Source organism: Podarcis tiliguerta, assembly GCF_965153285.1.
Source record: "Podarcis tiliguerta genome assembly, chromosome: 3".
NCBI classification, from domain to species: Eukaryota; Metazoa; Chordata; class Lepidosauria; order Squamata; family Lacertidae; genus Podarcis; species Podarcis tiliguerta.
The window spans coordinates 12331229-12346538 of record NC_139536.1 but is presented as its reverse complement, the minus strand read 5'-3'; the positions used below and the strand labels follow the sequence as shown (position 1 = coordinate 12346538).

The following is a 15310-nucleotide window of genomic DNA, read 5'->3' as shown; positions in this document are numbered from 1 at the left end:
GCTGTAGTTCAGGCTGGCCAACCCTGCGTTGCCTTTGACCCGCAGGCTCAGCCGCCTCTAGCGGCGACAGCCCGAAGGAGAGGCACGTGGCTCGATCGGGGAGCCGGCGCTGGAGCCGCGGAGGCTGGGGGCTCTCTTTGGGCTCGGTCGCTCGGCCGAGCAAGCTGCACTACAAGCCCCAGGGTGCCTTGCTGAGCGATCGCTGGCAGGGGAGAGCATGCAGAGCTCCGGCAGCCCCCAGCAGGGCCGCCCCCTGCCTCCCGATCCCCGGGAGAGCGAAGAAGGAGAGGAGAGCGGCGGCGCGAGAAGCATGTGGGTGTTTGGCTACGGCTCCCTCATCTGGAAGGTGGATTTCCCTTACGAGGACAAGATGGTCGGGTACATCACGGGCTACAGCAGGAGGTTCTGGCAAGGCAGCACGGATCACCGCGGAGTGCCGGGCAAGGTGAGCGGCGAGAGGTTTGGGAGAGGATGGGAAAGAGGCAGGCAGGCAGGACTCGGGGGTACCTCGCGGTTCTCCTTCCGTGGGAAGGGCGCACTGGAGTTTGGCGGAGTTGCAGAGGACTGAATTGCGCCGCCAACTCATCGCAGAGGCGCTGGGCAGCTAGCCCCGCTACCATTTGCCCGGTCACCGCAGGTACACAAGCGCCAAGACGGCTTGTCTCACAATAAGAGTGTCTGTCTGTTTTCCCCGCGCGCAGAGAAGTCCCCAGAAACCAGACGCGCTTTCACACTTACATCCCAGCGCTTATTACCGCTCGGGTTTACTCCTGTCAACGCACAACCATGTGGGTTTTGTAACCGTTCACTTTCCTGCAAACATTTTCCACGCAAACACACACGCATGCTTTTCACTCTCCATGCCACGCAAAAGCCGGTTGGCAAATCAGTGCAACCACCGATGCAAGATGCTCGCGTTTTCCTGATTGTGCTGAAAGGGGTGGAATTGAGCCGGGCACGGTTCATTTCCGAAGCCGGTAGGAGAGGACAGTAGATGAACATTAGAGAGAACATTTGAGGATGTTGGCACAGTTCCCAAGACGGTTCTTCCTTGTGTACCTTTGCTTAATTGCTGTACATTGGGTCACCTCTTACATAAGCTATACACCCTCAGCCGGTTATGCTAGGCACCAAACAGGGCGGGTTACTATTAAACTTTCTTAAAAGACCAGGGTGGGTGTTGAGACACACACACACACACACACACACACAAAGTTAAGCAACTTTTGCAAACCTTTGAATGAGAAGACTCTGGCCCTGTTCAAGTCTGAGGTTTGTCCCCTATTTTGGGGAGCACAAAGGATGGGGGGCTTCCCATCTTCAGTCATGTGTCACTGCATTATGTCAGCATCTACTGCACCTACTTTTTCTTGAATATTTGTCAGGAAAAAGTGGAGTTTTAATCTGGGTATATCTGTTAGGGTAAACAAACAGAAGTCCTAGTGTTTGTTTGTTTGTTTGTTTGTTTGTTTGTTTTTCAAAGAACATTATAGATTCATAGCCCAATCCTGTGCATGTTTTCTCAGAAGTAAGTCATGCTGAATCCAATGGGGTATTTCCTGAGATATTTCGGATAGAAGGGAGAGAGGTTATGTTGGGAAATATTTAGGTCAACTTCCTTTTCTTAGGCATAAAAATATAAGGTTGATGTATGTGTTTGGAAGAATCACAGAGAGCAATGTAGTTAGGGGGAAATGCTCTCCCTCATCAAAAACTCCCCCCAACTGGAAACCTAGCACATTAGGGAAGGTTCTAGCCTAGTCTCATCCCTAAAATACTCATTCTTTCTGTGCAGAGATGTTTTGATTTGGAAAAGCAAGCTTTGGCTTCCCAAAGTGGCATGCTAACAGAAAAATACGATGCAATTCTTCTGAACATGCAACTCAGTACTTACACCGAGAATATTGGAAACAATAGCTATGTTGAATCCCATGTGGAATTGCAAGCTACTCCCTGGCTAAACTCTCTCCCCTGCCTCCCCAATATTTTATTACAAGTGACATAAGCAGGTATATGGGTTTCCCTTCTTATGATGCTGGAGTTTGTTGAGGCCCAACACAACGATTCTGTAGTTCTGGCCCCTAAAACTCTGCTTAAAGCACACCCCATACTCTCATTTTCCCATTCTTCTGTCAAGGTTGCTGTTGTCAAAAATTCAGATGGGGGTGGGTGGTTCCCAAACAATTTTATTTCTTTACATGGGGAGCTTGCTGTGAAGACAGAGATCTTCCATCCTCTTTTATTTTGTATTACCTGTCCAAATAGCTAAACTTGGTTACTAACATACCAGATAATGTCGCTAATCCAGTTATCAGTACAGCTTCTCCTACAGTATTATATTCCTTATTTTCCATTCAATATGAATATAATCCTGCCTATACTGTTGAACCCACTGCAAATCAATTTCATGAATGACTTCAACTTCAAGTATTGAGTCTTAAGAGGAAAATAATTTCTGTATACGCTATCTACACCATCCCTACCTTTATAAGCTACTATCATGTCTCTCCACCCCTACATGTTTTTCTTAATCCCCTCACTCTTTTTTAGAGATCCTTTTCAGAGTTTGCTTGGGATTTCACCATCCAGGAAAAATTGGTAGCGTACACAAACTTGTCTACTTTACTGTAGATCACTGTTCAGAGATCTCCTTCTCTCTAGCAAACATTGGCCCAATAACAGTGTCTTCATGTTTTTTAATACTAAAGTGCATTTAGAATCATAGCCATAATTATATTTGTAGCATTATCTTCAGCTTCATGTCACAATTGATTAAGGCTGTTAGCTACTAGAAAAATATCTAAGCAACTCGCATCCATTATAGCTAGTGTTTGTATGAGTTTCAGTATGCTATTAGCAGTATAAAGAACATAAATATTTCATCCACCCATCAGACGTATGTGCATCCCAAATTTCTGAGGAACTCTCGGAAACTGTTCCATTTCATGGAAAGTGCATTTTTAAAGCTACCTCAATGGAAATAATAGATTTTAAAGTACTTTGAAGTACGGTACTTTGAAACCCGATGTGCTTCTCACTATACAAGGGCTATAGAGCTTATATAATTCTAAATAGCATTTGTTGAGCTAAGGAAACAATGGGATCCAGAAACGTCCAGAAATCTAAGAGAATGGCATTGACAGGGCTGGGCTATGTTATTTACAGCTGCATATGCGGCAAATTATTCAGTCATCAGAAGTACTTAGCTGACTGTCAACATACATGAAGCAACACTTAGAAATAATCGGCATTATTTTGTGAATGAGAATATGCCATATTGTTGTTTATTACAGCTTGTGCCTTTCAGAACCCCTTACTTTACATTTACCAAATTCACATCTCTAACCTGTAGTCCTTAAGATAAACTTCTGTAAATCATTTTTAGGTGCATCATAATATTTTGTGAAAACACAGCCATAAATCTACAGAAAAATGCTAAATTGATATAATGTATGTTGCATTTTTTCTTTTGTTCTGCATGAACAAGAAGTTTGCAACAAAGATTAAGATTGACAATCTGACTCAAAACTGCAAAACAGACAACAGCTTGTTTTTTAAAAAGAAAAAACAGGTACAACATGCAATTCAATTTATTGTACAAAACATTATTAATGACTACTCTGGGTAAAACTGTTTCTTTAAACAGCCAATTGAATTAAACTGAGCCAAGTGTTGATTAGTATTTGATGATCAGAAAATATATATAAATAACTGTTCTTTAGAAGAGCAGGGAGACAGTAACTACATACAAATTCTAGTGTACCTCATTCTTATTTCCATTTTGTTGACAACAGCCTTAGGTCACATAGTGAGTTCATAACTGAGGTTCGACATCAGCTCAATATAACTATTTAAGGCCGATTCTAAGGACTGGTTCAGATATAAGAGCTGGTGCTAAATTCCTCTGCTAAATACCTGGGGAGGGTACCCAGTTCTCAGGAACATACTGTACATGCAAATACCACCAGTGAATGAAGTTAGCATACTGAGATTACTTTAATGAACCTGTTCTCAAACAACATGTCTGCACAAAGCTTTAATATTACCTAGGAATCAGGATGTCCGCAACTAAGAGGAAAAATGTTTCTGGTGATAAAGACAAAATTTAAAAGTACTTGGTTTACTCTTTTATAGACCATGCTCAGAACTGTGTGTGCTAAACTGTATGCTAACTGGATGCTAAAATATTAAAATTCTGCACCCAGGCACTTTTAGTTTTGCTCCCAGAGAAAAATCGCAGTTTTATTTTGTGTACAGTTCTGCAATGTCTGTCATTTTAGATCAATCATTATGGTTCTTGATTGTCATAGACAAGGCATTGACACACACATGCACACACATTCTGTCTCGCTTGTAGGATTTCAGCAGGTATTGCTCAATCACTTCCAATCGTATTTCCATCATAAAGGCTAGAATTTTACTTTTAAAAAAATACAGGAAGCTGGGTTCTGAGCCCTTTACATTCTGGAACTTTTCTAGATTTAGTAATATCCAACAGCAAGTAATTGGCTGCTCAAAAATGCATTGTGCCTAGTAGTTCTTAAAGGTTAAAACAAAAATCTGTTGCACTCCAATACTGCTTTAAACAAGCATGATACAACCTAAAAATGGGAGAATAAAAAATGATCTATGGCAATGCTGAAACTTTCAGGAGAGAAAATGTTCACACAAGCCTTATTTTCTTTTTGGACTTGGGTTGCTCTCCTATTTTGTTTCCATTAAAAAAAAAACCTTCTGAAATGGGTAATAAAATAACAATACTTTTTCATATCAAAAAGGAAAAAAACAGCTTCTTGCTTCCCCCTCCCAATATAAACACAGAAAAATAATCAGTTACACTAAACCAATTTATCTAGCACATATGAATTCCACAAAATCTGTATTTAAGAGTGCAATGCACTTGCCTCCTAAAAGGTAATGCACTAAATAAAGCAGTAAAAATAATAATTCCACGGGGGGGGGGGGGCAGGCTGCAATATATCTACCACATCAGATCGAAGGTCCATCTAGTTCAGTATTCTGTTTTCTCCAGTGACCAATTCTATCTTGGCTTATTTTTTCCCTAATGGAACTCCAGCAGCTGCATAATAATCAGAAGTCAGAAATTGTTGTGCTGAATATCTCACATATAGTTCAAAAGATTCCTTAAGTACATGTGAAACATAGGTGAGCATTGCAGTTTAAAAAATCTTACTTCCAATTTGTTAACTGCCGGTTAACAAATTAAATAGAAATAAATCCAAACAATTAACTTCTAAGCAGTTTGTAGATTTGGCTCTAGGCACATTGGTATTTCTTCCACTCGTGCCCATTTTTTTCTTTCTGATAGGCACTTTCAGTTGCTGTGAAGAGGACTGAAAGAGTATTAAATGATAGGAAGTCTAGAGTAAGGCTGCTGCCCTGCCTTCCATCATTGCTCACTTACAGAGAAGGGACGGGTGAACAGGCAGAAGTACAGCAGGTCCAGGGGACTCCCTGGGTTAGCAGCAGACCCTAGTTATGTGCCCAACCGTGTTATCCCATGATGCTGCCCTTTCAAACACCATAGGGCACAATTCCTTCAGGTGCATCTATGTCCTCCTGCTCACTACCATTATGTTCCAGCCAAGCTGCAATATGGGCTCTGCAGCAAACAGATGATCGTAGGTCAGCTAGCTGGCTGCTACCCACCTCAACTGTTCCCTGTTTGCAACAAGGGTCAGGGCATGTATGCCGACATTTTAAGCTGTGGCAGCTAGCCTGCCGCTCTCCAGACAACTGTTGGGCTACAACTCCCATCATGCCTGACAATGGGCCATGGCGGCTGGAGCTGATGGGAAGTGGAATGCAACAACATCTGGAGGACCAGAATTTAGTCACTTTTGGTTTAAGTAATACGCAGTTTGGCTCTAGTCTAGGGTTATCTTCTCCTTTTCCTTTCTCTCCTCTTGTATTCAAATGCTCCACAGGGAGAAGGTAGGCCTGCTCATTCTAATCCAGAATAAGGACACGCCCCAGTTTGGATATAGTTACCCATATTGTATGTGTCTCATTTTAGCTGTCCCTTCTTCCAGTGCTCTCAATGTGGTTTACATATTTCCCACCCTCTTATATCCTCATAACAAGAATGTGTGATAGGTTAAACACAAGACTTCTGACTCAAGATTGAACCCAGTTCTCCCCAGTCCTAATCAGACACTGTAACAACCAAACCATACTAGCTCTGTTATCCCTGGTTAGAACGGTAAAAAGTAAGTCCAATCCATAGTTGGGAAGAGGAGGAAGCATTCAATCCTGTAGTCCATTCCAAGTTTTTACTCCCCAATTAACTTCTGAGTTGCACCGCATCTGCACTAGCTTCAAGACACAACTTTTTGGTCGTGTTATGTAAATCATTAGAGAAAGTGTTGAGCCTTTAACTGGGCCATGCAGTTGTCAGGCTCATAGTGTGTCTGCCCTAAGCACAGATTTGATACAGTACCACGCAACATCAGAAATAAAGGTCACACTCTTCCAAATGGATTGTATTGGTTTGATAGTCTTGTGGTCCTCTTTTTAAATATATATATATTTCCATTTTTGCTACTGATTTAATAATAAAAACTTTTTACTGTGATATTTCTTTTAATTTTAGCCTGGAAGAGTTGTGACACTTATTGAAGATCCTGAGGTATAGTAGATTCTGTTTTTATATACCATTTAGTATATACATTCTTCCGGAAAACTCAGAAGCATATTTTGATAATACCGTAAAGCTGTATTTCTTTAATTTTGAAATACAGAAAAAAGTAACCTGGGCTGCAATCCTATGCACTTACCTGGGAGCAAGCCCTACAGGACACAGTGGGACTTAGTTCTGAGTAAACATGCATATAATTTTATAGTTAATAAAGCTTACAATTTTTATCCAAAGAAACTCAAGAACTATTTATTTAAGCCCAACCCATTTCTTCAGAGATATGTTCCTCCCCAACAGTACGCAAGACTGTTTAACCAGGGGTAACCAACCTTTTGGAGCCCATGGGCATATTTGGAAAAATTATAATGGGCAGCATACCCAGGCACACAACATTCTTTGCCTGCCCCTGCCTTCTCCACCATCAGTTAGGCCCGAAAGAAAGTGTAATTTGCTTGGGAAATGCAGCTGGAGAGGGCTAACCCCTCCCCAGCTACAATCTCCATAAAGATCATCCTGTCTTGAGTTGTAATTATGCTTCAAGTACGTTTTCCATTGGCTACAGAAGACTTCTTTGAAGCTTAATTGCAATGCAGAGCAGGATGATGAGGGGGCCTGGGAAGGCCTTGGCGAGCTGTGTGGCAACCACACAGTTTAACTCATTTCCCGGAGGAAGGTAGTTCATCTGTCCCTGAAGAGGAGTCTCTTGATTCACACAGGTTGGCCTCTAATAAATCAATTCCTGTGTACTTCCTCTCCTCTGAAGGCAGCATGGCAACATCAGCTACTAGCCTCTTAAGAGGCTAAAGCTAACAAAAAAAAAATGCAGGCTAGTGACTTTTTGTGGCTGCAGTAAACCTAACAGTTTGACACTGCACCAAAAGCAATTATGACCTTCCCTTCTCTCTGATTTGTGTAGCCACAATACATTATATTGCAGCTAATGACCCTCTTTCATCATGGTTGGGACATTATCTCAGCAAACTGCTGTTCAGATTGCCCTGGGAGGGAGGGAGGGGTGTTTAACACCGATGAACTTCAAAAAATGCTTCCTTGACCCAAACCTGGCCACTGCTATACAGAAAGGGAAAGAAAGCTTTGGCCACATCCATCAGCCAATGAACAAAAGCCACAAACAGTTGTTTAACACCAGCAAGGTAAAGACAGCCCGGCCCACACTAGACACCATTGCCCATATATAGTGTAACTGTCCTGGCTTGGAAGAAGTGATCTCCTCTTCTACAAATAATAAAAATGTGGAAAACAAACAATAAAAATGGCCAGTTCACCCTTTATTTTTCTTGTAATGTGTAGCTCTACCTGTAGATTTCAGAGGGGACTGGGGAGAAGAGATGGCAAGATACACTCGCAATATTCAGAGACGACTGGGTATCCAAGGCAGATTCAACACCCCCTCTAAAATACACTTTTGACCCATAATTCCAACACACACTTTAATAGTTAGGTACACTCTTCATTTTAAACTCTTTCCCCATTCCTAGCATAGCTATCTAGTTTTATGCAAGAACTTTGATATCCATACCTCCTGCGAATTTGCATGGTGCTTTGAAGGTATTTTTCGATCATTGCCAATGGACAATGCTTTTATTTTTATTACATCTCTTAAAATCTGCTTGGAATACAATGTGAAGAAATGAACAGAAAGGTTCCTTCCCTATGACTTGCTGAATTAGGTGCAGTGTAGTAGCTATGACTATAATTCTCTGCACCATTATAAGCCCTGGTGAACACTGTACTACTTATTCCAAGAAAACATGCCTAAGATAGGACAAAAAACAAGGGCCATGAAGTTTCTATTTCAAATTAGTGGTGAGCTTAAACCCCTCTTTCAGTCTGTTTTCTGCCCATCTTTCCACTTGCAATATGAAGGTGAAGGGTGAGCCATTTTACCATACTATTGCAATGGTTACTGAGATAATGGCTGCATTCACATGTCATACTAAGCCATGGTTTGGACACTGTATGAACCACAGCAAGCTGTGGGTTTGCATGCTTCCATCCTGTGCAGCTAACAGCAAGAATTGGGAAGTTCTTGCTTCCAATTAACTACAACTCCCTGTGTGATTTAAACCAAGAAATGTGGCTTATGCTACTCGTGGTTAATTTAAACAAACCAGCTTCAGAAACCAGACTTAGAAGTTTGTTTGTTTGAAATTAATCATAACTTAGCTTTGTAAAAGAACATGCCTGCATTATCTTAATTAAGTAGGTCTCACCACAACACTCATAGTTTGTATCAACCAGTTTGCCATACAACCATGGTTAATAATAATAATTTATTATTTATACCCCGCCCATCTGGCTGGGTTTCCCCAGCCACTCTTAAGGTTAAGGCAAAGTAAAAGCTTTACTCGTCCTCTGGGCCACCAGGTAGGAACACACAAGCCTGGTGTTTGCTGCCACTTGTGCATGCCATGTTAAATCATGGTTTAGTATGTCAAAGGTGTAAAATTCAAAATAGCAGTATTGTTGTTCTTAATATTTTAGCATATTCGTCAATCATAATCTTCCTTTTGTAATGTGGATGGTGTTGCATAACCAGCCATTGTTGCTCTCCCCTGGACTTTACCCACTTTCACTGTAGGCAGTGACACCACTCATTTCTAAATGTTAAGAGCAGATTTGAGTGCAACACAGCTTAGAAACTGAAACATGGAACTTTCCATTTGATCGGAAAAAAACTGCTTGAATCTCAGAAAGTTTCCCTGTAATGCTAACACTGAATTGAGATCAATGTAATAGCTGCTATAGACTTAAACCATTTTTTGTAGTTGACAAGGCCAGCAAAATACAGCATAGTGTCAGCCATTGTGAATTTTCTGTACCTTTCTGGTATGTTTTTTCACACTGCTGTGCAGTTGGGACCCCATTATGCTAACAGACAGATTCCTCTATAAGCAAAGAATAGTTCAGCTTGTGTGTGTTTTCTCCCTCTACTGCATTTGTCCTGGTAAAACAAACTAATTCAGATCAATGCAAATAACAACTTTTATATCTATAGTCTGTAAACAATCTTCAATTATTAGTGTACCACTAAAAGTGCAGTAAAAATAGGAATAAAACTTGTAACTAGCAATTTTCTTATTTCATTTTAAATATCACTACACTAGCACAATCAGACCTGTTTCAACAGTACAGTACTTACAGGGTTACATGTTAGATTAAGCAGGGTGAAAAAGCAAGACAAGTCTGGAAAAAAACAAGAAAGGGGGATTTCCTAATATTTAACAGAGTTACTAACCACACACCAGATAATTGACTAAGTCACTTTTAAGCACAGGTCTCTTTTAGGCCAGGACTAGATAGTACATGGCAATAACTCAGTGTGGTGTAGTGTTGGATTGTGGCTGCAAAGACCAGGTGCAAGTTCCCTCCCAGCCATGAAACTCACTGGGGGAACTTGACCCAGTTGCTGTCTCTCAGCCTAATCTACCGCACAGGGTTGTTGTTAGGATAGAATGCAGAGGGAGAGAGCTAAGCACACCACCTTGAACTCCTTGGAGGAAAGGTGTAATATAAACATAATAATAAATAAATCTTTGCCAGGTAACACCTTCCTTCTGGTAGCTTTTCCCCCCTGATATAAGCCTATGTGGGAGGAAAAACAGGATGAATAGAGGGGTGTAGGCTCTCCATTTTCCCCTACAAATACCTGACATGTCGTCACCAGGATTACCCAGGAAATAGGGGTTTTGGAACATGTAGTTGTAACTTTTACACCCAGATTTCCTGGACATTTCATGAAGGAGACATTGCATGTATGCACTATGGATATAAACTCATCTGAAAACCTTTCAAGCAGGGTTGTGACCCTCCAAATATTGTTGTTGCACTCTAACTCCCATCAGCCCCAAGAAGGATCCCAGGGGACAATGGGAGTTGTAGTCAACCAACATGCAGAGGGCCAGATTCCCCATCCCTGATTTAAATTGCTTCCTTTTGCACCATTAAAGTGAAGTATGTTTTACCTTCCTGGTTGTGTTCTTCAACAGGGCTGTGTATGGGGTGTTGCATACAAACTGCCACCAGGACAAGAAGGCGAAGTAAAAGCATATCTTGATTTCCGAGAGAAAGGTGGCTACAGGACTACAACTGTCATTTTCTATCCGAAAGATCCCTCAGTGGAACCATTTGATGTGCTGTTATATATCGGAACCTGCGAAAACCCTAACTACCTTGGACCAGCACCTCTAGAAGAAATTGCCAAACAGATTTTTAATGCAGTTGGTCCCAGTGGAAGAAACACAGAATACCTGTTTGAACTCTGCAACTCCCTCAGGGATCTCGTGCCAGAAGATGTAGATGAACATCTTTTTACTTTAGAGAAACTAGTAAAGAAACTCTTAGAACAGGAAGAAAGCAAAAATGTCAATTCCATATAATAATCACCTTGTGGTTTCAAACAGTCTCTTCATCATCAGGAGAACGGTTTCACTGATGACAGTAGTATGATTTCAAGATGCTCCATGTGGACTTTGAATATATTAATTTTCATGTTTCATTCAGGGCGCTACTGTCATTGATCAGTAGAAAATTATGTTTAAAGCTATGTCTTCAGGAGTTTAAGGGAGGAGGAGCTTTGAATTTTGGTAAAATTTTAAAGAATGCATTTCTCTCAGTTTCTCAGATATGAAGAAATAATTTATGCCCAATTTAAGTTTGAGGGAAATTTTTATTGATTTCAAGTTATTTAGATTTTTCTTCCTTTTAAAAAAATATAGTTTGGGACTAGATCCTGCACTCAGACAGACTATAGATGCAATCCTATACATATGTGCTCAGGAGCAAGTCTCCTTAAACCAGGCATGGCCAAACTTGGCCCTCCAGATGTTTGGGGACTACAACTCCCATCATCCCTAGCTAACAGGACCAGTGGTCAGGGATGATGGGAATTGTAGTCCAAAAACATCTGGAGGGCCAGGTTTGGCCATGCCTGCCTTAAACAAAGTTAGACCTGCTTTTGGGAGTAAACTTACATAGGATTGAGCTGTATGTGTTACATTAGACCTCAACTACACTTATTTAAGAGCAATCCCAGTGGGACCAGTCTATAATGGTTTGTGGATTATAGCACTGACATGGAAATCCTATGTACACTTACTTGGGAATAAGTCCCATGGAAGTTCAACTGATTTCAAAGTAAACTTCATAGGATTGCACTGTAAGCAGCAGTTATTCCTATGCAAAAACTAGGATATTTTAATGCCCAGTTTAAGTTTACTACAGGATATTTTTCATTTCGTTCATGAGTCAGCAGTTAGTTTATATATAAACTACCTGCCTTTTGATAAAATGAGCAAATATTTGCATGTGAAGGAAACTGCACTTTCCTTTTAGGATGTAGGAAGACCTATAGAAGCAATGTGTAACTCAAAACATATTGGTGCCTTATATTTTCATCACAATACCTTTTTGAAAACAAGTTAGGGATATGACTTGAATTTACAATAGCAAGAATGTTCAGAAACTCCCATACTTAATCACTAGGCATAGTATTTTCACAACTATCCTATGACTAAGTGCACACACAATAGTGTGCAAGAATCCCCCCCCCCCCCGGGTCTATCTTGGGTCCGGTCACTTGTCAGCTTAATCACAGATTTGTATTACATATTTATCAACACTAAATTATCATTAGCACTAACTATACCTTCTCCAAACCAGGATTTGCAATCCCCGATTAATATGGGAACCTTAGGCAACTATGGTGCAGATTTAATGCTGAACTATGGTAAAAAGCAAACAGGTGGAAGAAGTGCAGAAGCTCACAGCTCACTCCCAATCCATTATCCATAGGTAAGAGATCAGCAGTGTTATGTCTGCACTAGACCAAAGACTTCAAAGGGAACACTGCAGAATAAACTCTTTGAAGATTGCAGGTTACTAGTAAACCGACTTTCAGCAGCACTTACTCTCAAGTCAGTGGCAAGGATTTAAAGATCTGTTCTTTGCAGCCTGTGGTGCTTTGTACTTACATTTCTTAACAAGCACCCCACCCACCCCTATGGTGCATGCCAAAACACTTCTGAAACTGGGTGAAGTTTCAAAAGTACTTTTAACGTGTCATGGGGGATTGGTTTCAAATTCCCACTGGGTAAGCACAGGTAGACTGTTGGGGTTGCCTAAAGTACCTCTTTGCATACAGACTATTATGTTTGGGATTGAGATCCAACTTGCATAGCAGGTTAATCTCAGCCATCATTTAGGCACTTCTGAAATTTCTACTCCATTTGCCATCCTTTGTCTGCACAACCTCCACCCAAATGGATGGGCGCTGTGTTAACTTTTCTAAGGGATAAATGATGGCCTCATTATTGCAATAGATTCGCAAAGGAGTTTCCGTCCCAACTGTGAATTTCCTTGCTTCTCATAGTTTAAGTTATTTTCTTTAAGCCTTCAACAGAAGCATATTTTTGTATTTTAATATATATATAGATATATATATAGATATAAAGGTTCTCTTCCAAGTGTCAAGTGCTATTCCATTTTCTCATAACAAAATGTGATTCTGTATTTCTTTCCATTGTTCATACTGAAGCCTGTAAGACTTTGCATCAGTAACAGAACAATTATTTATGTTTTGTGTCCATAAACCATCTCTCTTCCTTTTTATTAGTTGCTTGTAAAATGTTCCATTGCATTCCTTTGTGTGTGAAAGAGGAAGAATGTAACACCTGTTCAATAGACTGAGAAAAATATGTTTGTTGGGGAGTTGTTCTTAATGAGAACTATCTTACTACAGACCATAAATGGCTTCTTCAAATTACATGAAAAAAATTGCTTACAGATTATGTAAGGATGATGGTAGATAACCACTCCAGTCATTATAAAAGCATTTACACAAGAAGGTATTATAGGTTAGTCTTTACCCACTAAGGCTACAATCTCTTCCACTTAAATCAATGGGATTTTACCACTGATTTCTATAGGATGAGGACTTTATGCTAATACAGTATCTTTGACCATGGTCCAGCAAACAATTAAACCAGCAGTATATATCCTAAGAAGCTTCTAAAGTAGCAAACACCATGCTACTATTATTTTTTTCCCTAGCTGAAGGAGTTTTAAAAGCAGTTTGTGGTATGGTGCGGGGGTCTCCTGCTCAAAAGGGGTGGGATAAAAAATTTCATTAGGTGCACTGATTATAGGTGTTTGGATCAGCTCCAAAGAGTGTTTTCATGAATCAGATACAGAAGAAATGACTCAATGAGCTTCCATGCTTGTGTGAATGAGCCATCACAGACCTTGGCATCAGAGACAGAACTTTCATATTCTCTGATGCCATTTCAATTTGCAATACTTTTGAGCCGATTTCTCACATTCTACAGCAGTTAAGAATTGAATAGTCAAGTTTAATCCTCAGTGAGGCTCCCATAAAAATGATTATCTAAATGCACCATTAGCAACTGATACAATGAATGTGCCTTTTGTATCTGACTTGGGCGCAAGCACAGAATGTCACATGAAAAACATCCTAAGTGGTCAGTCCTAAAACACTCTTCCAAGTCAGTCATTCCCCCTGAAATCAAGTGGGGTCTGCATCTCAATAAACATGATTTGGATCAGGTGCATTGTATTTTCATGTATCCAGAATCACAATGCATGGTATATTATTTTTATCACACACAGTAAAGTTCAGAAGCAACCGAATGCCTATCCACAATCTTAGATCACTATAAAATTTACGAGACACACTATGGGATCAGCAATTTTTATTATATGTCTCAGAAGAACAGCAGACCTAACATATCAAGCACAGTGTATTTTTTTCTCTTCTGCTGAAGAACCGAGTTGTAAGAAAAGAGTCCCTACCTGCTTTGACACACACAAATGCTAAGTTAACATATGTCACCTTCAACAGTCACAGGCGAACTCCAGGGAATCTGAAATAAAGCACAGAAAAGATTGCATGAGAGGAGATATTAAACATTTGCTTGAATTACTGTGCACAGATGGTCAGAAGGGAAATCCAGCCGATATAATATGCCCCTAATTATAGCTGAGCCAATTCACAGGGTACGATTGCATACATTTGCATCTCCCATGACGTCTTTTGGACTTTTGTGGCTGCATGTCTTCCATCTAGGATTCTGCTTAAGGGGGGGAATAATTGTGTCTGCAGGAATGGGCTAACTTGCTGCTTGCCATACTTCTCCCTGACAGGAAAGAGGAAAAACAGACAGTTCTGCTTCTGTGCAAGCTACGCACCATAATGCTGAACTGCAGCAAGACCCCCAAATCTGCCTTTCTAGGGAAGCGGCCAAGTTCCACTTATGTGGGAACGCTATTCCCTTCCACAAAACGCTGCGAAACAACTTGAAGGGAAGGAATTCCAGACACATGATCCCTTGTAATCTCTTTTTTTTTTCATGGCATGGCAATTCGTATGTTCTTCCAAGGGGAAATACGGCTCGTGTGACATCAACACCGTGCAAAATAAGATACAAGAAACGAAATGCTCGAATTGGCTTAAACCTCATTGGGCAAGGAGAAGATTGTGTACGTACTTGTAATAGGAATTTTATGGTCTTAGATATACGGCAATGTTCATAACCGTACGTACATAGATCAGCACAGGAAGGCCAACCTGGAACCATTTTGATTCCTAAACTGAGCAAATGTTTTCTCTGCAAG

At 40.6% G+C, this 15310-nt stretch overlaps 2 protein-coding genes across 8 annotated transcripts in view; one reads left to right on the top strand and one right to left on the bottom strand.

Moving 5' to 3' along the window:
• ASB3 (ankyrin repeat and SOCS box containing 3) overlaps positions 1–15310 on the bottom strand; it is a 44910-nt gene that overhangs the window by 28192 nt on the left and 1408 nt on the right. For 3 of the 5 annotated variants that reach the window (XM_083432668.1, XM_083432672.1, XM_083432673.1), the window contains exon 2: positions 14489–14559. The gene's annotated coding sequence lies outside the window, so the exon portion shown is untranslated. Of the gene's footprint in view, positions 1–14488; positions 14560–14706; positions 14833–15310 lie in introns of all 5 variants that reach the window. The other 2 variants (XM_083432669.1, XM_083432671.1) reach the window with 1 other exon arrangement.
• On the top strand, positions 68–13374 carry CHAC2 (ChaC glutathione specific gamma-glutamylcyclotransferase 2). Of its 3 annotated transcripts, XR_014509261.1 has the most exons (4): positions 91–445; positions 6614–6649; positions 10669–11479; positions 11598–13374. XR_014509261.1 is itself a non-coding variant. In XM_083432802.1 (3 exons), exons 1-3 carry the CDS (start codon positions 218–220, stop codon positions 11056–11058), a joined length of 654 nt encoding a protein of 217 aa, XP_083288928.1. In that variant the 5' UTR covers positions 71–217; the 3' UTR covers positions 11059–13374. The 3 variants fall into 3 exon arrangements, 2 of the variants coding, with proteins under 2 accessions (XP_083288929.1, XP_083288928.1); XM_083432802.1 differs by having other exon boundaries at positions 71–445; positions 10669–13374; XM_083432803.1 differs by lacking the exon at positions 6614–6649 and having other exon boundaries at positions 68–445; positions 10669–13374.

Bases quoted from the DNA above. Each gene is read 5' to 3' on its own strand.
- CHAC2 (XM_083432802.1), top strand. From the start codon at position 218: ATGCAGAGCTCCGGCAGCCCCCAGCAGGGCCGCCCCCTGCCTCCCGAT. The intron at 446-6,613 runs GTGAGCGGCGAG...TTTTAATTTTAG, and splicing joins ACCGCGGAGTGCCGGGCAAG to CCTGGAAGAGTTGTGACACT. The intron at 6,650-10,668 runs GTATAGTAGATT...GTTCTTCAACAG, and splicing joins CACTTATTGAAGATCCTGAG to GGCTGTGTATGGGGTGTTGC.